This window comes from Chiloscyllium punctatum, chromosome 3, assembly GCF_047496795.1.
Source record: "Chiloscyllium punctatum isolate Juve2018m chromosome 3, sChiPun1.3, whole genome shotgun sequence".
NCBI classification, from domain to species: Eukaryota; Metazoa; Chordata; class Chondrichthyes; order Orectolobiformes; family Hemiscylliidae; genus Chiloscyllium; species Chiloscyllium punctatum.
The window spans coordinates 77,160,092-77,187,207 of record NC_092741.1 but is presented as its reverse complement, the minus strand read 5'-3'; the positions used below and the strand labels follow the sequence as shown (position 1 = coordinate 77,187,207).

General features: G+C 39.5%; 2 protein-coding genes across 4 annotated transcripts in view; one reads left to right on the top strand and one right to left on the bottom strand.

Moving 5' to 3' along the window:
* The window catches only part of nt5dc1 (5'-nucleotidase domain containing 1), a 554,582-nt gene that overhangs the window by 163,921 nt on the left and 363,545 nt on the right, over window positions 1-27,116 (top strand). The gene's annotated exons all lie outside the window — the stretch shown is intronic.
* LOC140453686 (uncharacterized) overlaps window positions 7,201-27,116 on the bottom strand; it is a 60,395-nt gene continuing 40,479 nt past the window's right edge. The window contains exons 5-7 of the mRNA XM_072548621.1: window positions 20,074-20,197; window positions 16,879-16,938; window positions 7,201-9,585 (exon numbers count right to left, since the gene is read on the bottom strand). Of these exons, the coding sequence (XP_072404722.1) occupies window positions 7,754-9,585; window positions 16,879-16,938; window positions 20,074-20,197 (2,016 nt within the window). The 3' untranslated portion in view covers window positions 7,201-7,753. The remainder of the gene's footprint in view (window positions 9,586-16,878; window positions 16,939-20,073; window positions 20,198-27,116) is intronic.

Genomic DNA, 27,116 nt, shown 5'->3' with positions numbered 1-27,116 from the left:
AGCTCCACTTACCAGCGTTCTCCCCGTAGCCCTTAATTCCTTCAGTTTCTTAATTCCTGAAGGGGCCACTCACCCCTTCAGTTTGCAAGTCCTCCTCCAACAGTTGGAATCGTTCTGTGAACCATGACTTGGATGTCCTCCATGTGTAGCAGCCTTGCACGTCTGGAGAAAGTAGCATCAAGGACAATCGACTCTGGCAATCTTGTAGCACCTCCACATCCTGAGGGGACTTTCTGCTATGACTTCTTTAGCCTATTCAGCAGCCACTGGAGGTTGCTCGTAGTCCTGGGCTTGCTAACATATTTGTTTTGCCTCAACTCATCTGTATGTTTCACAGTGACACTAACCCACTGGTCATGGTTCCAGTGAGCCTGTATGAAGACTGTCAGAAACAGAACAGGTCCGTCGTGAACTGCACACTCGGTATTCACATCATCTTTGAAATGATGGCTTAGCATAGTCCACATCATAAGGCACTTGGAGGACTACACAAAAGGGAGGGGGGGGTGTGCATTGGATATTCTGATGTACGGTCACTCAAATCTGGTTAGGAGAGTTTAAGTGCTGTCTGATTACTGAAATCTTGTGCCCCCCTCCCCTTCCCACTCCCCACTGGCCAATAGCACCCAAAAAGCCTCCATTGTATATGAGAACATGTAGGAGTCAATGCGGTCTGCAGATGCTGGAGATCAGAGTTGAGAGTGTGTTGCTGGAAAGGCACAGCAGGTCAGGCAGCATCCAAGGAGCAGGAAAATCGATGTTTCAGGCTGGAGCCCTTCATCAGGAATGAGGTTGGGACCCTCGGGGGTGGAAAGATAAATGCGAGGGGGATGGGCTGGGGAGAAGGTAGCTGAGAGTGCAATAGGTGGATGGAGGTGGGGGTATAAGTGATAGATCGGAGAGGAAAGTGGAGCGAAAGTTGGAAGATTGACAGGTGGGACAGGTCATGAGGGTGGTACTGACCTTCCAGGAGATGATGGCATAATAATATTATTGTTAAACTATTCATCCAGAAACTTAGTTCATGTTCTGGAGACACTGGTTCGAATCCCTCTTGGCAAATGGTGAAATTTGAATTCATTAAATACCAGGAATTAAAATCAAATGATGATCATGGAACCACTGTCAAATACTGATGTCCTTTTAGGGGAGGAAATCTGTCATCCTGATCTGGTCTGGCCTGTCTGTGACTCCAGAGAGCTACAGCACTGTGGTTGAGTCTGAACTGCCCTCTGAAGTGGCCTAACGAGCTCTAAGTTTCAAAATCTTGGACTGCAGCGGTCAAGGAAGCAGCTCACTACCACATTTTTAAGTACAACTTGGGACAGAGAGTATATGCTGACCCAGTCAGAAACACCCTGCAAAGGCCAGTGATGTAGTCAGTCTTACTTGTGACCACAGTTGGGCACTGACTGTGTTTCATATGCAGGGTACTATGTTTAATCTGTCTTCAGTGTATACTGAGAGAGTGGATGCCCCTTAAAGGGTCTCATTTCACTCTCACATGCACCCCACATGATAAATCACTTAACTCCACTCACTCCACAAGTGGATGCAGCCATTTTCCATTTCCATTGAGTATTTGAGATTCAGATGAGGATGAAAGGCAGTAAAGTTTGCATTTGACAGTGTGCTGTGCAGGGTCAGCCTGGTAATCTAGCCTGCCTCCAACAAAACTCCCAAGTTGGTTTGTTCCTTGGGTGTCCCTATCGAATTATTAGGTCTGACATTAATGTGGCGTGGTCTAGTACAGCATCATGTCCACCACTTTGATCATTGCTGACAACTATCATAGGATGCCTAGCTTTGTGTCAGAATTGCAGCTTTGCATCAACAGACTGTGAGCTTTCAGGCTTTGGCTGAGGGTGTCAAATGCAAAAAGGAAATGTAAAGCCAAGCTGCTATGAGCATCCAAGTAGCCGTGAAGTGGGTGAGCACTGAGAAAGCAAGTGCAAATCCTTGAGGTGCAACCAGCAGTAATGTACAAGATGGTTGCCTGTCTCTGTACAAAGCTTCCTGGCAGCCTAATGGCAGTGAAAGTAGTTGGAACGTTCCAAAGTACAGCATTGAAATGGATAACTGTATTCTAAGTGGTTTGGAGGTGTACCACAAGGATGTGGTGAGGTTGGTGCATATCTGATGCCAACCTCTGTGGGTGGAGGGTGCAGGCAGTTGCTGCACAGGGAGGGTGCCCAGAAGTGTTGGGAACTGTGTCCAAGCTGAAGGCACAGAGGAGCAAGTGGTGAGCTGGAGCCACTAGTTATCAGCCCAGACCTCCATATTGGCAATTGTCGCCATCCTGTTTCTCTCTGCCACAAAAGAGAGGACAGGAAAATATGTATACATGAAACAAGCTTGGGTAGTAAACAGATATAAATGCATGCAAACAAGACTCTTGATATTTCTGAGTGAGAATCACATCTAGCTGTTCAAATCCTTGGTTGCAAAGAGCTTTTTTAATACCTCATGATATCAAGACTCTCCTAAATGTTCCCGGCTCGTTTGGATGATCATATGCACAAGAGGTGTATGCTGTTGGAACAATGTAAGCTCTGGACTTTGGAGCTTGAGCAGTAGCTGGGGGCACGACAGTGCATTCATCAGACTGAGAGTTTCATGGAAAGTGTGGTTCAGCATGTGGTCACCCTGTTGTTTCAGGAAGTGCAGGCAGAGAGGAAATAGGAAGCTGTCAGATGGAAGATGACAATCGGTGCATCCCCCAGCTGCATTATTTTTCACTGTTGTGAACAGTGAGAACGATGGTTCGACTATGGAGAACAGACACGGTCGAGGCAATAACATTATGGGTGATCCAGCTGCTGGTGGAAGAAATGTGGAGGGTCAGTGGTGATCGTGGACTTGTGAATGAATGGAGTAGACAGGGGCTTTTAGGGCCAATGGAATGATCCCGAGATGGTTTGTTATCTCCCAGGTGGCAGGGTCAAGGATATCACAGAATCCAGGGCAATTTTAATGGGCGGGGTGGTCAGCCAGAGGTCATGCACCATATCGGGACCAGTACACAGGAAGAAAGAGAAATGAGGTCCTGCAGCAGACTTCAGGGAGTCAGGTTAGAAATTGTGAAGCAGACCTTCAAAGATTGTAATCTGTGGATTATTCCAATGTGGCTGGAAAAAACCCCACAAAAACATGCTGTTGGGTGGATACCAAAGAGCTTCAGTCAGGTAACAACAGAGGGTTAAATATCAAATTTCAGAAGAATATAAGAACAATAAAGCAGAATTAATGACTTTACTTTGCAAATTATTATCTGGGATAGTTACATTGTGCAAGGCAGGGAGGGAGCATAATTTTTTTAATTGCGTCCAGACAACCTTTTCAACTAGTACATAGCCCAACAAGGGAGGGACTATACCAGGCCTAATATTCAGAACTGAGCCCTGGTTAATATTTTGGGAATTCTGATACAAAGCTTATGCAGCATTTCTGGTAAAGAGCTTTTGCTCGAAACGGGACTGTCCTGCTCCTCGGATGCTTCCTGACTGACTTGACTGTGCTTTTCCAGCACTACAATGTTTAAACTCTATCTAGCATCTGCAGTCCTCACTTTCTCCTAATATGAGAATGTAGGTTTGAATCCAATGATGACAGGATTGCAAAAGTTGGCATAAAAAATCAATGGTGACTGCTGTTAATTGTTGTAAAAACCCATCTGAATGATTAATGCCCTTTAGGGAAGGAAACGTACCATCCTTACCTTGGTCTGTGGTTGCTTCTTAACTGCATTCTAGGCATTTAGGAATGGGCAATAAATACTGGCCTAGTAATTGACGGTGAAGTCAGATAAACAAATTTTAAAAAGTATTAACTTTTATCTTTTTCTTTGAGAGGTATCACTGTCTGAGCAACTGGTCAGATTTGGCTGAGAGAAATATGGTAAGAGGTCAATCAGTGTTTCACATGGAATATAGCACACCAGTTATAGAGAAAACAAATCAAATGACTGACAAATCGCAAGTTACAGTCTAGGTTGGATAAGATGTCTGACTATGAGCAACCTTTTCTCTTTTGCCGCTCCTCCTCTTGGTCACCCATGATTTCTCGATTTCTCTCAACACTTGAGAATGTTGGACCAGAGATTTCCAATAGAGTACTATTCCCTCTGTATGCCGCATTAAGGTCTACTAACATTTTTTTCTTTATTCTCTTATCTGGGTAAATATTGAGAAGGTCACTTTCTATGATGATGTACTTTATTCAAAATATACTATAAAATTTATGTATTTTGTCTAAACCTTGGGTTCAATAGCCCAACTTGAATGATATTTACTTACTATTAGCTTCTTCTGCCTTCACACATGCCTTCTGGGTTTGATCAATCAGTTTTACCTCATCATTTTTTTTATCCAATCTCAAACTTCCTCATGATCTTTGTTAGCATCGTAGCAACATTCAAACTCATTGTCAAACAGAACATACTTATACAGCATGGACAGCATCAAACGATATTCCAAGGAGCATTGCAAGCACACACAAAGAAATGCAGGCACTAACCATAGAGCATGTTCGGATAGGACAAAAACTTGGTTAAAAACGTGACTTTTATTCTGGCATTTAAAAGAGCAGAGCAGCAAGGACGCACAGGAGTTTAGAGGGGGAATTCCAGAGCTTAGAGACCAAGCTGCAATCAACAGTGACAGCTGCACTCAACAAGAGCTGCAAAGATCATGGAATCAGTGGAAAGAGAACGTAGCTTTTTGGGCAAGGTAGGGACTTCCAGAAGTTTGATGATTGCAGCCATTCCACTATCATATATTATTATTTTGAAGCTGGTTTTTATGTCCTGTTAACAAGCTATTCATTGTGTCATTTAATTTAGCTCTCTTACTTATTATCAAATCATTGAACTTTGGTGTTGTTCACTAAAATAACTTCCAATTGCATGAATTAATGACCTCATGAACTTCAATCAGCATCTTAATTAAACAAAGTTAAAATAAAAGTCCTAGTGTAGCTTGATTAAAGTACCTGCCCAGTTGCTTCCCCACCAAGCTGAACCTGTCAATGGGCCCTTTTTCAGGCTTAGACAGTTGTCACCATCTAAAAATAATGATCCCATGATCTTTATTTCGAAAGAAATAAAATTTTGAAGTGTTTCCAGTAAATTAAAACTTAAAACACTAATGTTTTCTTTTACCACATTCAAGCTGATTTTATAAAATACGTTTGTGTGTTTTCTAATTTTTAGTATGTGATGTTGCAATAGATGTTAATAAATATTACTTTGCATGATATATACATTCCCCAAGAGTGATCAGCTCTATTCAATTCAGCCCAGTCAAAAAATTGTATTATTAGAAAATCACAGAAGAGTTACTGCACAGGAAGAGGCCAATTTGATCCATTTTGCCTGCACCAGCTGGTTGAATGTCACAACTCAGTGCTAAAACTCCTGCTTTTTCCCCATACTCTTATACATTATTTTTATGCAAATAGTTATCCATTGGCCTTTTGAATGCCTCAATTGAACCTGCCTCCTCCACACATCCAGGCGGTGCATTCCAGACCCTAATTGCTCGCTGTTTGGAAAGGTTTTTCCTCACTTCACCTTTACTGCTTTTGCAGATCACTTTAGACTTGAGCTCACTTGCCCTTCTTTCTAGAAGCAGAAACTCCCTATCTACTTTTATCCAGCATGCTCATGATATTGAAAATTTTGAAATTATATTAATGGTGTATCATGATCAGTTTGCTCATTCATATATATCATATTAGTGGTGTTTTGTTCGTTTCAAGGCAAGACGTTTTAATTTGAATAGTTTGTCTGAAGAGAGAAACAGAAGTTATAGTATGTACTTAATATAGCAGAAAGATGTGTGTCACACATCTTTTATTGGATAGGGTATGATTCTCCTTCTATGTAGCAGTGTTGTCCAAGAGGTGACTTGCTGGCTTGAAAACCTGGGTATCTCTGCTTCAAGGAGTTTTGTGGATTGTAATATTCAAATCCACAGTTGGACTTGAATCGTTCAGCGCTGTTGAAGACAATTACTTTTAAAATTGGCAAGGCCAAAGATTTTTAATTCCAATATGAAGACACAAGAACGTGGTAATATTGTAATATAGGAAAAAAGCATTGATTTTCTTAAATGAGAGAGTGTATTTTTTTCCTCCTTTACCTGTCTTGGAGGACTTAAAATCATGCTGACGTCATAAATGTTGGCCCAGTTGACCGTTTTCCATGAGCCCAAACACTGAATGTCGGCAGTCTGGTTTGTCCTGGAGGCATTATTGTTGAATATAGTTCAGTTCACATTTGATATCTGTTAGCCAAGTCCAGTATAGGTCCACTTTGTGAGCCTACTTCTGTCAAACTTGACCCCTGAAATTCCACTATGCCGTCATTGCAGTTGTGTGGATTAACAGGTTGAACCTCTGTAGATTTTTCAGGTGTGGAAGCTTAATTATAACTGAAGCATGTTGAGTTTAACACAGAGAACAGTTTTGTTCATGAGGTTACAATTTGCCAGTTTTATTGTAAAAGAAAATTTGGAAGTTTGTTTCAGATAAATAAATCTGTTTAATTCCAGTTCCACAAAATTATTTGACAGCTCATATTAACAGTTCATGTAGTAGGAGTAAGTTACATTTTACGATGTAAAAGTTGCACTTTTTGAAACTATTGATACAATCTTTCTATTCCAAATTTTCTTTCTCCATCTGAAGATGATGATTCATCCAAGATTTAGTCTCATGGTTGCCAGGAGTCCTCTGATACATCAATCAGTTGATCATTCTTTATCTCTGTGCAGCTTGAGTGTACTACTTTGGTTGTTTTACTAGGTTGACATGATAACTAAGCACATGGTCTAGGAGTGTTCACTAAACTGCTTTAGATTAGGAGACCTGCTGCACTAAATTCCACTAAACACCAGCACTGCCACCCATCTCATTGCAATGCTCCCCAGTCGCCCTCAATTCTATCCCTGAGGTCAGTAATGATGTTTTCATTGCAAACTGGCTAATGATGATTGCAGAGAGCATAGATCAAATCATGGACATTTCAGATCTGTATGATTCAACAACATACAATATAAAGAACATTTTTATACATTGAAAAATGTTAATCATTAGAAAAAAATATTTACATTTACTTTTGAATAAATACACTTAAATACTTTCACTCTGAACATGTGTTATAAACTACATAAGTAAAAATCTATGAATAATAAAGTGGCATATACCAATGATGAAATGGAAGTAAGAGTGGTAATATTATGAAATCTAGAAACAAAGGAAAAGAGAATTTTGAAGCATTGGTTTGAAAATTTGGAAGACTACAGTCTCTAAAATAGGTGGAAAGCAGTGAGCATGGTTAAAGAATGATCCCATATTTTCAAAATGCACTTCTTGCTTTGACATTTTCAACAAAGATGTTTACATAGAAAAGAACATAACCGTGTAACATGAATTGAACAGCATTTTTGCTCATGAACAGTGGATAACCCGTTTCTTCATGAGCTTAAAAGTTATAAAAGTGCAGTATTTATTTCTGATACAGTATGTGTCATCACACCAGTATAGTGCTATATGTGCCATATTTATATGATAAAGATAGATGACTCAAGGACATATGTTAAATGTAGGAAAATAAAATTGGTGGAACAGCTATACTTGTGTGAATTTTAGTTCCAAATAATTTCTTAATGAAGGTACATTGTTTATCAATTAAGAAACACCTTCAGCAAACTTAGTTTGATTCATTGAAATAAAACCCTGCAATCTGAGTAAATCATGAGGGGCTAATTAAAAACCCTGAGAAGGATGACTGTTTCTCATCAGATGAATATAAACCGTTAGCTTCCTCTGAAGGTAATAATATGTAGACTTGGTCATTTTCACGTAGGTGTACTATAGCACTTCCTGAGGCTTGATCCACATATCCTTTTGTGTAATCATCATATGTTTGCAGTATGGGTTTTCCGTTTTTATATAATGAAACCCAAACACTCGCCCCCTTGATTTGTACATGGTAACTAAAGTGATAAAGCCCTGGTACTTCACATGTAAAAACACCAGATGATGGATCATAGTTATTATTTGAATTGGTCTCTAGAATGTCAAATACTATTGGTTGCCCTACTGGTGGATATGCCCTAGAAAGAATGGCTGTAAAAGCTGGAACAGGGCTCAGTAATCCAGGTGGTGGCTGTACTGATTTCTCTGGTTGTACATAGATTTCACCAGGTAAACCTGGTGGACCAGGAAGGCCTGGTGGACCAGGAGGACCTGCTGCCCCTGTTGGTCCTGGTGTCCCTGCTGGCCCTTTCGTTATTTCTCTGCTAATGAGACCTGGAGGACCTGGTAATCCTGGTTTTCCTGGAGCACCATTTAGTCCAGGAGGCCCTTGCGATCCAGGCAACCCAGGCAAACCTTTATGGCCAGGTATTCCTGCTGGCCCTCTCAACCCGATTGCACCTGGAAAACCTAATGGGCCCTGAGGACCAGGAGAACCAGGATTTCCAGGTTTCCCAGGTGGGCCAGTGAGACCAATGTCACCTTTTTGACCAGCTGGCCCAACTGATCCTGGTAGCCCTGGTGAACCTGATTTCCCAGGAGACCCTGACATTCCCGGAACGCCAGTTGCCCCTCTGTCACCCTTTGCTCCAGGATACCCTTGTGCACCCATATGTCCTTGTGCACCTTTATCTCCTGGAGCGCCAGGAATTCCTTGTAAACCTCTCGGGCCCTGTGCTCCTGGTAGACCGGCTGGTCCCACTAAACCAGGGTCTCCTGGCTTGCCCGTTTGTCCCATCTCACCTTTCTTTCCAGGATACCCAGGATAACCTACGGGGCCAGGTTCTCCTTTCAGCCCTGGCACACCTGGTTTTCCAATACCTGGCAGTCCTGGTGCCCCAGGCAAACCTTGGATACCAGGATGACCCTTCAAACCAGGTGGCCCTTGCATTCCTGGTACACCAGCAGCTCCAGGCTTTCCTATTCCAATTGGTCCAGGTGGTCCTGGTAGTCCTTTGTGACCCGGTGCTCCAGTGAAACCTGATGGGCCAGGTGGTCCCATTTCACCTTTTTTACCTGGGTCACCAGGAAGACCAGGCACACCTGCTGTAGTTAATCCTGCTGGTCCTGGAGTTCCCGGTGCCCCTGGTAGCCCAGGCAGCCCTCTTTCACCTGCAGTCCCTGGAATTCCAATTCCTTTATCCCCCTTTTGACCAGGGAGGCCTGGATAACCTGGATGTCCCTTTGCTCCAGGTAATCCTGGTACTCCTGGAGATCCTACTGCCCCTTGTGGGCCAGGTTTACCAATAACAGACAATCCGGCTGGTCCAGGATTTCCTGGAGGGCCTGGACTACCCCTTTGCCCTTGAATTCCTTGAATTCCTTTATCGCCTTTTTGTCCAGGATACCCTATTCTCCCTTCAGGTCCTGGTGCTCCTGGAAGGCCTGGAGCTCCCTTTAAAGTTAGTCCTTGTGGTCCTGGTTGTCCTGGACTTCCAGGGGGTCCCATCAACCCAACACCTGGCTTTCCTGGATATCCAGCTTGCCCTGGAGGTCCAGGGGATCCTGGAGGTCCCGGTGGTCCAGGCATTCCTGGATCTCCTCTCACTGTGAAAGTAGAAATGTATATCTTAGATTCCAGAAGTACTGGTATGTTAAAGGCAAGATAATTTTGATGGGCACATTGCACTGAAGTAAGAATAATCAATGAGCAACAATAATTATGAGAAGTTTTATATGTGTAAGATGGTCTTGGCCATTGTTGTAAATTAAAAATACTTCCATTCTACTAGCTTGATGAAAAAAAATTGATTTACTGGTGGTAGAATTGCCATTTTTAAAAGGGTGTAAATGTAGCGACTTAAGTTATGTTGCAGTGGATTTTTCAACACCTTTTTCTCAAAATCAACTGAGCATAATTATTATGTAGTGATTATATCATGCCCAAAACATGAAAATATTAATAGGTACTTCAGATAGGTAGTCTAAAGCAAAACATAACCTGAACGACATAAAGAGATCTTGATGCAGAGAGGCAAAAGCTTAGTTGAACTTGAGTTTAAAGGAGGATAGTGAGATGGAGGCACAATGGTTTATGTTGAGAATTCCATACCTTGGATTGACACAGATGAAAGGACAGCTACCAGTCCTGGAGTAAATGAGATTTAGAGAAGTACAGATGTCTGAAAATATCGGACTGATGGAGATTAAGAATATAGGAAAGCCAGTGAACGATTTGAAAAAAAGGATGAAAATGTTAAATATGCATTGTTGTTTACCCACTCCACAAGGCAGGAGGCAGGTGAGCAATGTTAGCAAGCTGGGGATGGAGGTTTAGGGTGGTGGTAGCGGATGGGGGCACAGGTAATGTAAGCCAGTGAGCAAAGGTCTGATGTTAATGGTGGTGATGAACAGCATATGGTGAGAGTTAGGAGATTGAAGGGCTCGAATGTTTTGTTTTCTCCCCAACATTACATCTGTGTGGGGATACTAGAAGTAAGGCAGTGGATAAGAACGGAACAAGGCAAAACCAGCCCAAAGTATTGAGGAAATACAGTTGCACCTATATTTGGCACAGATGAAGTTTCCATATTTGAGATTGTTGTAAAAAATATTGCTCCAGAAACCGATTCTGAAACCAGATCAGATCATTGAGAGTTTCTGCTAGTTGTGGTTACATATGGACCTTCAAAGACGCTGGTAAATTAAGCACTATTTTATCACTAAGACCAAACTGGCACATTTTGAATTCTTTTCAATAGAGTCATAGAGATGTACAAGGCATTTTGATATCAATACTTTTTTGTGACAAAGCCATTTTCAGCTATATTAAAAATTGTATCCTATTATACACTTAATTCTGTCAAGACCTTTTAATGCAAACTGAAACAGAAGTCCATTCTGAAATGTTTAGCTGGTTATTACAAGATATTTTAAAATATAATTATATGCAAATTAGTGTAATAGGAAACTTAAATCAACTGCATGTCTCAAAACTAATTAAAGTTAGTTTGTAAGTATGAGAGTTTGACCCTGTCCTGTGTTTGTGGCCAACGTGGACAGCTTTGGCTGAGTACATACAATATGCTTAATCATTTTAGGCTTTGTTTGACGATTATCATGAAACATGTTAATTTCAAAAATGTACTTACTAATGTTTATATCATGAAATGACTAAATAATATATAATACTCTTAAATTGACAAATCTACATTTGAGTTATGAAAACTATTTGTAAAAGAACAATTTTTTTTGCATTTGTGTTTTTATGGATTGGTGGCTATAGAATGATTTGGTCATTTATAAATTGTGATAGTTCTTGCACTTACAGTTATATAATGCATGCTGTTATTTTTGTACAACATTTTTGATGTTAATTGTTTCTGTTGGATATGCAATCCTAATGTTATCAGTTTCATGCAAAATCAAATATATTGGCCATACAAACTGGTGGAAACAAATTCAAAGTTGACAGTATTGAATCCTCTGTTATGTCCAATTTTGTTAAAGGATTTAGGTAATATTGTATTGATTCTACCATTGGGAAAGCATAGAATTATAATTATAATAACTCACTGTTTAAGATTAACGGTGTGATTTTCTAGAAATTATTTCAATAAATCCATTTTTGCTCATCTTTATTCTCTACTCAAATATAGTTTCTATTAAAAATCAGATTTGATGAGATACTAATCAATGTGAACAGAATACCCTTCTGATCCACTGTTCACATAACTGCATGTTTTTCTGAGATCAGCATAATTTTATAACAGAAGTAAGCATCCAACGTGAAAAACGTCCACGATTTAGCATTTGCAGCCTGAAGCTTTGTGGTTTGGAAGGCAACACTATTGTTTAGAAATACATCTACTGGTCCTCAAGTAAATAGAACACCCTGTTTCTTTAGTTAGTCCTCAGGAAATTTGGTGGGTGAAGCGAGACACTGGAGGACTCTATTTGCGATAGTTTGTTAGGTCTCAAAGACAAGCTGCCCATTAAGGGTAACAGGAGCTGCCAATCAATGTGAATGTCATAACTACATGCCATGTTCCTGGAGGCAATGTGGGAACAAAGTTGGTAACTTTTTACATGGTCAGCCATAGGAAATGCTTCCAATTTGTTAATTTCATGTATGCAAAGCATCCATAACAATTGCAATTGTATCCTTATGACATTGTTTTGAAACTGTACTGTGGATGTACATTAAGGGCAAACTTAGCGTCAGCAGTTTTTTGTAAGTTTTCCTTCACTTGCACTTTTGAATACATTCCAGCCAAAGCAATCCTCCTATCAAAGGTATGACATGACTTGTTCTGGAATAACTGGATAATATCAATGAGACTACATTAAAGCTCATACATACTGTGTCCATTGCTCACCTGCAGGGATGAGGTTCCAGTCAAATAAATGATATTTAATTTTTGTTTCCACTATTGCATTCACACCCTTTGCATGTGGTCATGTAGCTGCTGGAGAAACTTTGAGGGTGCAGAAAGTAAGCTATTCTTATAGTCACTTTGTTGGTACACCTGGTTCAGTTATGTTACTGGTTACTGGCAACTCCAGAGTTTTAATTAATCTTGACATCCTTCCACCTTTGAGAAATGATGGACATGTGGCAAACAATAAGTTTAAAAGTGGTGTGTCTTCATTTGGTGCACCTGGGTTGATGGCTGAAGAAACTAATCTTTGAGAGACAGACTGGATAAGACATTGGTAAGGGATATTCTGGATTCCTGTTTTCAGCATTGGTATTCTGTTGCTAAGCTGCTGCAGCCATTGTTGGTTGTGGTGGTTCACTCCAGTCTGCAAAAGGTTGACATGATTTTTTTTGCCCTTACTGACTTTTGGGTGTGATGTTCAATATTTACAGCCTTCATGTCATGCTTGCAAGTGTCCTTGAAGTAGGGCCTTGGTTGCTTTACTGGTAATCTGGCCCCAGCTGCCTCACTACACACAAAGTCCTTGGGTCTGTAATTGTCTTATGTCCTTGGGATGTTTCCAATCCCCTGAAGCTGTCTCTGTTTCATTACTGCCAACACACTAGGGAGTTGTGCCTTAATTCATTCATGATTTTGTTCCACCAGATATTAACCGTGATACACTGTAGACAGAAAAGGTGGAAATTATTGGACTACTTGTCCTGGCAACTGTAAGTCACTCATGCCAAACAGTTAGGTGCTGAGAATGCAGGAAAACCTATAACTTGATCCTCAATGTCAAGTTAAAGTTTACCCCATGTGCATCTTGCAAGTTTGCCAAAGCTGTTGTTTCACGATGTATGTTTTGAGGTCTACATCAAGGAGCAGATTGTATGTCACCATGACTGAAGGTCCCAGAATTTCATAACCACTTACAATGGGATGTTCTTTATTGTGCACAGGCATTCAATATCCTGTCCCCAGACATGGTTTTTCGAGCACTTATTGTGAGAGAGCACAAGTTCTGCCCACGGGAGAGAGAATTTCATGACTGTTTGTAGATTTTGAGAAGTTGAGATGATGGTTCAATTCAAAGTCACGGAAATGTTGTAAAATTTATTTTTGTCGTGGGAGACAGTCAATGCCAGGCACTGAAGTTACTTGAAAGCAATAAATGTTGGATAAATTCAGCAACTCATGAAAGATCACAGACATGAAGCATTAAACTCTGATTCTCTTACCACTTCTACTGAATATGATCAGCATTTTATGGTTTTACTTCAGATTTCCAATAGCTATAGCATTTTGCTTTTGATGTGAATGTTACCTGCTGTAGTCAGTCCTGAGGTTGGATGGTATCCTATTGCTGCTTTTTGAGCTGATTCCATATTGGAGGAGATGTGACGGAACTGATTTCTGTGGAAATGTCAGCAAACAGCTGAACACTTGCCCATGGCTGACATAAGGTCATTCAAGTAGCTGTAGTTGGTTGAGTTAAGGATGTTACCTTAACAGACTCCTGCAGTAAAGTCCCAAAACTGTGCTTCTAATAATACAAGCATATTTCTTCCGGTTGTATGAGATTCCAGTCAATGGATGATTTTCTTTTCATGAATCGCCATTTGCATCAGTCTTCTTTGGGGACTTAATGTCTTACGTTGCCAACTGCTTATGTTTGGGACCACATATTCATATGTCTCCTCTGACATTGCTTTTGTTTCCATATCTGTATCAAGGCTTTGGTGATATCTAGTGCCAAGCAGTTCTGGCAGAACCTGAACAGAGTGTCAGTAAGCAAATTACTGGTGAGTCAGCTAGCCATAAGTACACAGCTCAGCAGGATGTTTATTCAATGCTGCAGCACACCACAGAGTGTATGGATTCACCAATACCAGAGGATCGAAGGACAGTCTGAGATTCTCCCACAAATGTTTAAACATTCCTCACCCCCCACCTTGAATTCAGAGGTGACAAATATTGAGAAACATTTCAGTAACTTTAGAGCTGAGGTAAGGTGCAAGAGAAGGTGATGTTAGAGGTGGAAGTGAGTGGTCAGGAGGATGGATTATGATGTGGGGTTCGAAACACAGCTCTGGGTCAAACAGGATGCCAAGGTTATTAAACTGTCTGGTTCCGCCTGAGAGTCTGGCCAGCGGGCTATGGAATTTGTAGCAACAGAGACGAGTTTTATAGCAGTGGCTGAACATAGGATGTCTTCAGTAGTCCCAGTGTTCAATTAATGGATATTTTGACCTTTCCACAATTTGATGTCAAATAAATGGTCTTTACAGCTTAAACGTAATGATGTGGTTCAGACAAGTGGTGGGCAGATTATTAAATATGTTGTCCGCATTCACATGGAAGCTGATGACGTCCATTCCTGTGGATAATGCTCTGAAGATGCATATATATGCATGTAAGTGGGTGGGAATGGAGCCAGTGTGTGGCATCCTTGGGGAATCTTAGGTCAAGTATGGTAGCAAAAGAGATGCTTCTGAAAAAGAGCTTGTTGTATCTGAAACAGATGGAAATGAAATAGCACAAGTGCAATCCTATAGCATTAGGAACGGATGGTAGGCAATAGAGGAAGATAGAACATTTGATTATCTCAACAATCATGTTTTCCTTGAAGGAAAGAAGGCTGAGAACAAATCAAATTGAAGTATTCAAAGTTGTGAGAGGTCCGCACAGAGTTATAGAAAGGAAATGCTGCTAATCATGAAATGATCAAAATCAAGAGGGAACAGATTTAAGGTAACTAGTGAGAAAATCAAAAGTGAGATGAGGAAAATAAATTTTGTGCAGAGTATAGTTAGGGCCTGGAAACATAGCCAGAAAGTAGAGTGGAGGCAGTTAAATTGGATGGATATTTGTTTATGGAATGATGCGCAGGTACAGTGGGAGAAGGTAGAAGAATGGCTCTAAGTTAGCTGTTCATTCAGGGGCCAGCATGTTCAATCATGAACTAAAGGGCCTTCTTCTCTGCCTGAATAATTCTGTAATTCAGTGAAGAGCTGAGGAGGACAGTATAGAATGACACACCATAGTCACGAAGAATGCCACTGTGATTTTAGTCAGGGCAGACTTCATTTTCAGCTGGTATCCTGAGATGCTCTGAATGAGTCACGATTTGCAGTTCCAGAGGCCATGAGCCATGTTGACATTTATCTTTGCAGTGGTACTTTAGAATGCCTTAAAATAAAAAGAATTTGGCAGCCATCTGTGATATGAAAACTGCCTTTCTTCAGACTCCAGTAAATAAGTTGAACATTAAGGGTGGCATTGCTTTCTGATCCACATAGCTAATTGAGAAAATAAGATCTTGTGGGTTTAATCCATAACTATTATCCTTGGGTCTTTGGGCATCTTGCTCTTTCGCAAAATTGCAAGGCTCTCTGCTAATGGATGGTTGCCTGCAGGTAAGGTGACATTGGCACTTGAATAAACAGGGTACTAGCCATACACTTTACACATTTGTGTGCTATGGATTATCTCTGATGGTAGATTTTGCTGGTGGGTCCTTTGAAGGGTTTGGAGACGTGCTTGTGGAGAAGTGTGGCTAAAGTCCTTGTTGCAACATTTGACATAACTCAGTGTCAGCTTTCTGTAATATTGATGGCTTGTGTGAACATTGCTTGCAGCAGTTTTAGTTGGATGCACTGCAGATTGTAAATATGCACGAGTGGGTGCAGACCAGCTTTGGTCCAGTTCAACCTTCCTTGACTCCTTTGCTGATCATTTCTCTCTTTCTTCAAAAAATACAGATATCACAGGTTTCCCAAATACTGTGGTATGATGGCAATTGTTTAGAAAATGTTGTTTTGCATAACTGACACATAATGTAAATTACAGGTGGAAAAACTGTTTAAATAAATAATAAATTTATTTAAGTTGTCGGTTGAACTTCTTGCATCTTTCTTTGCATTGTTTTTACGCAAGTATTTAGTCCTTAGTAATCCAGGATGTTTCTTGAAAGTGGGTGGGTAGACAAATTGGAACAAAATGAGAAGTGCACATTGGTCCAAACATCAGTCAGAATGGTAATTAAAAATTTCTCCTCAGCCGGAGTGCAAATTAAAAAGTGCAGTAACAGCTTAAAACCATGTACAACATCTTAAGTACTGTTATTTCAATCAAGTTTTCAATCCATAAATCCTTAAGTTTTGAGGATGCCTAAATGATGACATAAGGTACATCACTGATATTAAAATATAGCAAGCATGCCATCAATTTCCTACTGGAATTGCATGTGATAAGCCTATTTGGGTAGAAACCTGTTGTTAAGGAGATCCATTTCTTTTTTCATATCAATTATTTCTGAATTATGCCTTGAAGTTGGTGATAGCAAAAACTTGGAGTGAGCAGGCATTTCTTCCAGTTATCTTGTAATATAGGACAAACACTTAGTTAACTTGCATTGTAACCTATCTGATATCAAAAAAAGCTGATGTTAAATGTATAAATACTTGTCATTTCTTACCTGTGATGCCCTTTGGACTTTCCTCAAGACTCTGATAATGAAGACCTTTTAATTCATAACCTAATTTATTAAAACAGGTTCTGAGTTACAAGAAAAATAACATGACCAAACTAAATTAAATTGCTATGAATATGCACCTAAGTTGTAAGTTTTCCATAGATCAATGCATTTGTGAATATTACGCACAGATTAGTTAATATTAACAATTTTAAAAACTATCTTAGACCGACAGTACAAAGTTAAATTATGACTTTTATTGTTGACACTTAAACTGTTGACATTATTTTGGAATCATAATACTTTTTCCTTCAAGTTTCTTTGAGCTATAATACTTAACATATTCTAGTTAACACACCAGAAAATCTAGAATCTCACAAATAATTGCCTGTGCAATTCTTGGGCTGGTTTCCTGGAAGTATACCTGTGTGAGTTTTAATAGAGGGTAAACATCTGAAAAGATGGGTTGAAGAAAAGGACCCATCCCAGGCTGTGAGATACAGGCAATATTTTGATGTTGGGTCATTTTCTCTCTTTTTTTTTAAAGTTAAAATCATGACTGGATCTTTTTTTCCTTTGTTCTCTCATGAGATATTGCCATCATTGGTCAGGCCAACTATTGCTGCCCGTTTATATTTGACTTCGAACTGAGCAATGTGAACTGTGGCCACATTGCTGTGGTTCTGGAATCATATGTAAGCCAGACCAGATAACGATGGCGCAATACCTTCCCTAAAAGGCATGAGTGAATCAGATGAGTTTTAAAGACAGTGGATGAAAGTTTCACAGTCATTCCCACTGAGACTCCTGTTGATATATCAAGTTCTTTTCATCATACTGCTGAAGTGAGATTTGAACCTATGTTCCAAGAATACTTGCCCAGGTTTCTGAATTATTGGCCCCTTGACATTGATGTTGTGCCACTGTCTCTCCATTTCAATGCCCACAGTGTAGAAGCAATAATGGAATTTTTATTTTGTATTTCTGTATGTCTAAGTATGTGTGTCATTAATTTTCCTTACTTAGCTGGCAAATTTATCTATCCATCTGCTGCTGTCCTGTGATCAACAAGTTTGCCAAAGACCTACTTGTTGCCTGGTTTATCTACTCCATGGGGAAACCTGAACCACCATTGAGAAATGGTGGGAATGACATCAGCATAGGATGCTCCACCTGGAGCTCTTCTGCTCTGCTTGTTCTTTGCCTTTGTTTTTTCCCTCTTTTTCGCAGTCCTGGAGCGGCGCGTGGGGAAGTAGTCCTGAAGTGGACTGGAGGCTTGGAGCAGCTTGGGACAGTTGTTGGACTGGGGCCTGGTGCGGACAGTTGGACCATGTACTAAGCTGCTGCTACTTGAAATTCTTTATCAGGCTGTAATGCCAATCCTTATGTTGTGTTATAACTGTGTTACTTCAACTTATTTTTTCCTTTTATTTCTCTTTTGTATTCAAGATTGTATCTAAGTGCTTGTGCCTAAGATGGTGCCATTAGAGGCAGCCATAGTTAAAAGCTTTTCACTGTACTTCTGTACTTTGATGTTGGAGAACACGAGACAATGAAGGATATTCTATTCTATTCTAAATCATTCTGTAAGATTTCAATTATACCACTGTGGTCTGAAGGAAATGCAATAACAAAAAATACAGTTTCTTAAACTTTTTGAAGAATTACTTTTTGTATAATCAAGTTTGGTTATTTTCCTAGTTTCAATGAAATATAACCAATCTTTTGTTAAGGGAAAGGCATGGATAAGGTTAATCTCTCCAAGGAAGAATTGTCAAGTTCTGCACTCCTACAGGCAACAAGTCCGGTGCTAGCTCTGAAGACGATATAAATGCCAAAAAGTTCTGTACATGATGGAACACCTATCACTCAGAAATTGACCAGAGATTGCTCAGGTTAGATTTGAGGGGGAGGCCTTTCCCAGTGCTGCTGAGAGAGAGAGAGAGAGAGAGAGATGAGGACTTTGTGTGAAATGGAAACATTGGACAAGTAGCTGTACAAGATATTTGAATACCATGGAATTCTACCATTACAGCTAAGTGTGAGATCTAGCCTCTGCAGTGTTGTTTAAATGTCTTGTGTGAATTGTACTTATTTGAAATTGTCTGAAGAAATGTTATTGAGAACATTGGATTTTTAAACTGACTACTAAGATTCATTGATACCAGAAGAAATTCTGAGCTAAGTTGGCAAGGAAAGGTTGGCGTAATAAGACAGGTTAAGAGAAAAGCAGAACATGGATGATTACATCCATCAATACTCTTGTCCACCCACAGTAGTATCACCACCTCCAGGAATACTACTGTGGGTCTTGCACAGCAGGTATCCAGATTATTACAAATGCAGTTTGGTAAGGCTGAGATGTCTACCATATATCTCAATGCTTGACATTGAAGTGTTTGGTGTTTTGAATAATAAAATTCTTTGAAGAAGTTTGTCACCTTCTGCATTCTACTTTCCCGTGGATCAGGGGAAGTGATGAACTCTATCATTATGGGAGTGCAAATGGTGAGATGGGGCATAGGAACTGCTGATCTCACTTAGGTTGTCAGCCTATCTGCACATTCGTCCTCAACATTTATAAGCAGCTGATTTGCAGCCAGTCTCTCTCAGGCTTCACAAGCATGGGAATGCTATAGGTCTCACATGAGGAGCAGCAACCTTTCTTCACCTCTGGTCAGGCCACTGAGGGGAAACTAGTTGAAAAATTAAGAAAAGTCTTTTCAATAAGCATTTTGAGTTGATCACATGGCTGAGAGATAAGTAGAACACATTTATTACATTTGATGTTAAATTATTCAGCTTTATCTTGGGATTGTACCACAATACAAGTAATATGTCATCTGTCACGTACATTGAGGTCTCCTGAGTTTAAGAAATTGTCTATATGAATTGCTCTTTTAGGAAGCAAGGAATGCTTTTTGAGAGAACGGGAAATTTAAAGTTGACTGAATGAACATTGCCCTTGTGCACACCCAGACGGTTGGTTTATTTCAGCATGGAGAGAACTAATTGTTACTAATTTGAGATATCTATAAGATAAAAGGTATAAGATAAATATTACTTAGACTAAAAGTAAGCCAACAACTTCAGCTGGCACTTTACTACAGATCACGATTGTATAACTTTGTTCATCATGTAATTAGTGCAAAGCAGAGCAATCTCAAATAATTGTTTCCAAATGCAATGAAAACTTACCCTGACTTTTTGTATTATATGGTGATTGGTTGTATCCCTTGTATCCTATTCCATTCACCAGAGAAATAGACATGAACACCAGAAATGCACCAGTTTCCACTAAAGTCATGCTTGTAGGTAGAATCTATAAGAGTTTTAATAGATATTTGTTTACATTCTTTAACAGAATAATGCAAACCATCTTGACAAAATTGCACATAAAATATTGAAAATGGTTCCTTCTGTCAAACACCCTATCTGGCAGTGAAGTTTAAAAAAATTGACAAAGTTTGAGTAGGCCCCATTTAACATGTAGTACTGGACATGCCATGCTTAGTGCCCATGTTTCAGACCAACATCATAAACAAATCAAGACAGAGAGCTGCGTAAGGAGAATACTACAAATTTAATTAGCCAATGCAGACAAAACTAGTTCTAATCTAGCAGCATCCCTTCTTGCCCTTTTGCTTGTTAACTTGATTAAAAATTGAAGTACAACGTACCAACATATCTTGCCTCCTGGACTGTATTTCAGTTTAACATCCCCAATAGATTATCCCCTTGAAATCATGGAAGTTCTGATGTAGTAGTGCTTTCAAAAAGATAGATGCTGGTATTTATATATGGGAGACTCCTACTAGACAGCTGTACATTTTAAAACTCCTCCCTTTAAATGGAAGTAATAGCTATGCTGATTTCTTTTAACTTTTCAAAATGTAGTAGATTGTGGTTTTGTTGTGGTTAGTTGTCTCCTTGCAGATTGGTGTTCAACATGACCATGCAGACAGTTTTCAAAACCAAATGTGCGATAATACTTCTAAAACAAATTCCCATCATATTTAGAAGAATTCCTAAGAACATTTTCATTTTGATCAAGTTCAAACCTCTGAAGGATTATAAAGGAACAAATAAATATTTTGGTTTAATACGAATGCCATCAGCATTCTGAGGTTTTTTTTATTAGTCTTTTGCTTATCCACATATGTTTTTAAATGCTTAGCAACTTCAGTATATTCATTCTCTGATCGAACACTTTAAATTAAATTATCTTCATTCAGATTTGCAATGGCTTTTTTTTATAAACTGAGAACAACTAAACTTAAATAAATGAATGGTTGAAGCAAGTAATAGTAATGGCATGATATATAGAAAGATTGGATAGTGTCCCTTAAAGGAAAAGAAAATAATACTCCTCTTGACAAAATTAACTCATCAAAAATGTCAACATTTGAACCTTTCATAGATGGTCAAGCATTTGCAAAGGTACAGAATGAAGATGAATACAACATAAATAATGCATCTAATTTAATCTATTTTGGGTTGACAAAGTTGTATTATTTTGATTGGATGTGATCCATGTTAGTCAGCAGCATAATGAAGTGATGTATTGTGCAAAGCTTTATCTCACAAGAGATTTGGCTGACAGACAGATAACTGACTGTGTACACCCTACAATATAGATGCAAATTCTGTTAAGGTAATTCAAGAAATAGTTGTGGATGCAGCGCTGAGTTGATTTCATCTAGTTTTTAGAGTTGTCAATTATATTAGGAGAAGGTGAGGACTGCAGATGGTGGAGATCAGAGTCGAAAAGTGTGGTGCTGGAAAAGGACAGCTGGTCAGGCAGCATCCGTGGAGCAGGAGAGTCGACATTTCAAGCATAAGCCCTTCATCAGGAATGAGTGAATTATATTGTTGTGTTCAGCTTTGAACACTCCCATTTTGTCTGTTGTCTATTATAACAAATATAATTAATTGAGACTAATGCTAGAAAGCAGTTTGTTCCTGCAACTATATTTTAATATTCTTAGAATCATAGGATAGGCCCTTCGGCTCAATAAGTCCACACCAACCCTCCGAAGAGTAATCCACCCAGACCCATTCCCCTACCCTATTATCCTATATTTACCCCTGACTAATACACCTAACCTACAAATCCTTGAACACTATGGACAATTTAGCTTTGCTAATCCACCTAACCTGCACATCTTTGGATTGTGGGAGGAAACCGGAGCACCCGGAGAGTATGCAAACTCCACACAGACAGTCACCTGAGGCTGGAATCGAACCCGGGTCCGTGGCGCTGTGAGGCAGCAGTGCTACCACTGGACCATTGTGCTACCCTGTTAGAAACAACAACAAGAGTTGATGGAAAAGCTCAGCATCTGGGAAGAGAAATCAGAGTTAACATTTTGGCTCCGGTGACATATTAACTCTGATTTCTCTTAACTGATGCTACCAGACTTGCTGAGTTTTTCCAACAACTTCTGTTTTTGTTTCTGATTTACAGCATCCACAGTTCTTTCAGATTTTCTTTAGTATGTTTTAATATTTTTGTTTCATCCCTAAATATTAATGGTCTCTAATGGCAACACCATGATAAATGCAAATTGACTACAGTTGATATTATAATTGAAATGTATATATTGTGTCTCACTTAGTTTCACAGCTTTCATGAACTCCAACTTTGCATATTTGTCTTCATGTAAAGCAGACCATCATAGTTGTGGTTAATGCATATTCCTTTGCATTCTGTCAGGAAAAATATCTTGTTACATTAAATTACAGAGGAAGATCTCATGAGCCAAGATTACTTCATTGCATTTTTAATTAGTTTATTAAGGGGGCCTAGGACATTACTAAAGTTGTAAAGATAGAGCTAAAGCCAGACTAACTATTGAGTTGCAGTACTAATTTTGGACAAGTAAAGTGTGAAGATTGCTGTAGGTAGGAAAACTAAATGAAGAATTGTTAAGTCCTGAGAAAAACAGAGGTTGGCTGAGAAATGTTACAAAAGATCTTAATTTCAATGTAGTGATGATATAAAATGAAAATTTAGAAGGATGAAGACCAGTAAGAATAATGTTTTGAAGTTTGAGGAAATGACAAGTTGACCATATTGGTTTCATGATTTTTAATGAAGTAAACGCCATCACAACAGTGAGAGTTGCATGTTCTCAAGTACTCTCAACTCCGATGTTCTGTCAATTAAGAAATAACGCTGAAAAGACTTCTTCAATTTATAACATACAGGGTTAGGTTTATTCCAAAGATAAAAGGTGATTGGAACATAGCTTCATGTGATTTGAAAATATTATCAATAAAAATTTCACAGAATTGTTCTAGTTTTTGGTTAGACAGTCTGATGCAGGGATATCCAATAATAAACCTTACCCCTCTGTGATCTTAATCCCTAAGACTTGGTGTCATATGTCAGCTGTATCTTGATTGGTGGCAGAATGTGTTCCTTTCCTACTACAGAGGCTTGAGCACAAGAATTGAAACTAATGCAATATTCCAGAGTTGGGTATGTAGTCCTTTAGCTGTGTCACTAAACCAAGGCCTCAACTGCTCTGTCAGGTTTCGGAGATGCCGGTGTTGGACTAGGGTGTACAAAGTTTAAAAATCACAAAACTCCAGGTTATAGTCCAACAGGTTGATTTGGAAGCATTAATCTTTGGAGCACTGCTCCTCCACAACCACCTGATGAAGGAGCAGCGCTCCGAAAGCCAGTGCTACCAAATCAACCTGTTGGACTATAACCTGGTGTTGTATGATTTTTAACTTAGCTCTATCAGGTGGACATGAGATATATCACTTAGAACTATTTTGAAAAAAATCATAGGGGAGATATCCGCAGTAAATTGGCCAATGTTTATACCTCAGTAAACATGGACCAAAGTAGTTTATCTCCTCATTATCACATTGTGGTTTGTGGGAGCATGCTATGTAACATTGACTCCCAGTGTACCTAGATTATAACAGTGACAACATTTTCAAAAGTGTTTCATTGGCTGTAAAATACCTTGGGGTGTTTTGCGGTCTTGCATAGTGCTACAGAAATGCAAGTCGTCTTCTTTTCACCAGCGTGGTGAAAATATCTTCTCTTTAATGATGCAGAAGTTCAAAGTAAATGGGTATTGGTTGCTTTCAGCTAGATTTATGTGCATGTGTAGATTTCAAATTACTGATAATTTGGTCCTGAATTAGCAGTATCGCTCAGAGACACCACAAATATGTCTAGTGTGGCAAATGAAATTGCCACATAGATGCAGTGGGTGGTGCAGTTTTGAATGGGTAATGGAAGTTGTTTCACCGTGGAACAAAGTTTCCTTTACATGAACCTTTATCTGCTTGCATTAATCATTTGGACAGTGACTCTTACTCTTAGTTTCCAGCTTCATTTCTGTCAAACCAGTCTATCCCATGCATTGAAGGTGCCATATTAGTCATCATGATGTCCAATTATTAGGGAAGTTTTAATGCTCGTTGTTTTGATATTTCCCATCGCTGCTCATAGACAAGAGTGGAACAAAATCTAGTGTGACCGAGAGTTTGAAATTGGTGATTACAAAGCCAGATATGAGGAAGGTGAGGTGCATAATGGCTTAAGAAGAGCGTGGAAATGAGTGTAGGAGGTTGGGCGAGCAGTAAGTCCACTCACAATAGTGAGATGCTATTGTCACGAAGTCTATGCCTTCTATAACTTATAAATCTATAACACCATTAACATTGTACACAGCATTCTACCTGTTTTATAGCTGGGGTCTTGTTACTTCATAGAAGCAGAAAAAAATAGCAGCAGGAGTTGGCCATTCAGCTGTTCGAGCCTGCTATGACTTTCATTATAATCAGTATCCTGTTTCCACTTCTCTCCATGCCTATTAATCTGTTGAGCCTTTAGAACTATCCCTATCTCCTGCTTGATGTTTTCGTCTCAGCTGCTTTCTGTGGTAGATAATTCCACAAGCTCACCATTCTCTGGTGAAGAAATTTCTCCTTGTCTCGGTCCTAAATGGCCAACCCCCAATCTTAAACTTTGACTCATGGTTGTGGACTTCCTAGTAGTCAGGATCATCCTTCATGCATTTACTCTGTCTTGTCTTGTTAGAATTTTATAGGTTTTTTTGTGATTCTTCCTCATCCTCTAAACTCAAAGGAATATAGTCCTAACTGTTCCAGTCTCTATTCAGTTTGGTAAACCTTTGTTACATTCCTTTCATATCTAAGGGAACCAAAACTGTGCACAGTTCTCCAAGTGTGGTCACACCAAGGCTGTACACAATTGTTATGAGGCATCTCCCATCCTGCACTTGAATCCTCTTGCTATGAAAGACAACACATCATTAGCAACCTTCACTGCCTTATTTCAGTGACAGGTGTACAAAGGCACCAAGGTCTTATTGTCCCAACCACTTTCCCTACCTATCACCATTCAAATAATAATTTGCCATCCCATTGTTGTTACCATAGTGAATTTCCTGCAAATTTAACCACTTATGTTATATCTACCATGCATTTTCCCAATCATTTAACTTGTGGACATTATAACTGAACCATCTCCTCGTGCTCTTGTCAGTTCAGCCTCCAGCCTAGCTTTGTGTCATCTAAAACCTGGATATATTGCATTTAGTTCCCTCTTCTAAATCAATAATAATATATTGTGAATAACACGCGTCTGTGAATTGTTCCCTGTCACTGCCTTTATTCCTACTCCTTGTTTTCTGTTGCCTACCAGTTCTGTTTCCGCGTCAGTACTCTATTGATATGAACCAGGCCTGACCCCTTCAAAATATTTTAAGAAGGTAGCCTCAACACTAACTTTTTCTTAGTTTACAGGTAGATATGAAGTAGATATTGTAGGTGTGATGTAGCTGGTCAAACCACTCTGCTTTAAACAAAACAGAGTACTTTTAAACACTACAGTTGAAACACGAAAAAATGAAAATGGAATTTAGAATAACTTATGGGTGGCACAGTGGTTAGCACTGCTGCCTCACAGCGCCAGAGACCCGGGTTCAATTCTCACCTCAGGTGACTGACTGACTGTGTGGAGTTTGCACATTCTCCCCATGTCTGCGTGGGTTTCCTCCGGGTGCTCTGGTTTCCTCCCACAGTCCAAAAATGTGCAGGTTAGGTGAATTGGCCATGCTAAATTGCCCGTAGTGTTAGGTGAAGGGGCAAATATAGGGGAATGGGACTGGGTGGGTTGTGCTTCGGCAGGTCAGTGTGGGCCAAAGGGCCTGTTTCCACACTGTAAGTAAGTAATCTAATCTTTAACTATAGGAAAACTTAACCAAATCATTACAGCAACTTAACTACGGAACTATTCCAATTCTTGGAACATCCGAGAAACACACCCCTTGGAGAAAGGTAAATTTGAACAATGTTTCTTACTGGCATGAGAGATTTCAGAGAGAAAAGTCAGCCAGGGATTATCTGCTGAAGCATGGATCTTTTTTGCACTGCAGCAGCTTCTGTGACTGCTACAACTAAACCAAACTGGAATAATACCTGAACTGGGAGAACTGGCCACTCCCCTGCCATAGTTAAATTATGGTATGACCTCTTGTGAAAAAAAACGAAGAACAAACTATGCTTGTTAAAGTGACAGCATCATCATATCTACCCTTATTCCCATCTGCTTTAATTTTACATGCTAATCTTTTATGGGGATCTTATCAAAAGCCTTTTGAAAGTCCAAGTTAACTCCATCCACTGACTTCACTTATCAGTGTTACTAGTTAGATCTTCAAAAATCTCAGTCAACTTTCAAGCATGATTTACCTTTTGTAAGTCCATGATGATTCTGTCCGATTCTGTCATAGCTTTAAGTGCTCTGCTATTGAATCTTGTGTAATGGACTGTAGCTTTTTCACCATTATTGACGTCAGGTTAAGTTTATAATTCCTGATTTTTGTCTACCTTTTTTAAATAGTGGAGTTACATTAGCTACCCTCATATCCATAGAAGTTGTTCCAGAGACTCTGGATGTAGGTTTGCTTGCTGAGCTGGAAGGTCCATATTCAGACGTTTCATCACCATACTAAGTAAAATCTTCAGTGAGCCTCCGAATGAAGCACTGGTGGAGTTGCCTGCTTTCTATTTATATGTTTTAGTTTCTTAGGGTTGGTGATGTTATTTCCTGTCTGACATCATTTCCTATGGTGATGTCATTTCATGTTCAATTTCTCAGGGGGTGGTAAATGGTATCCAAGTCAAAGTGTTTATTGATAGAGTTCTGTTTGGAATGCCATACTTCTAGGACTTCTCATGCGTGTCTA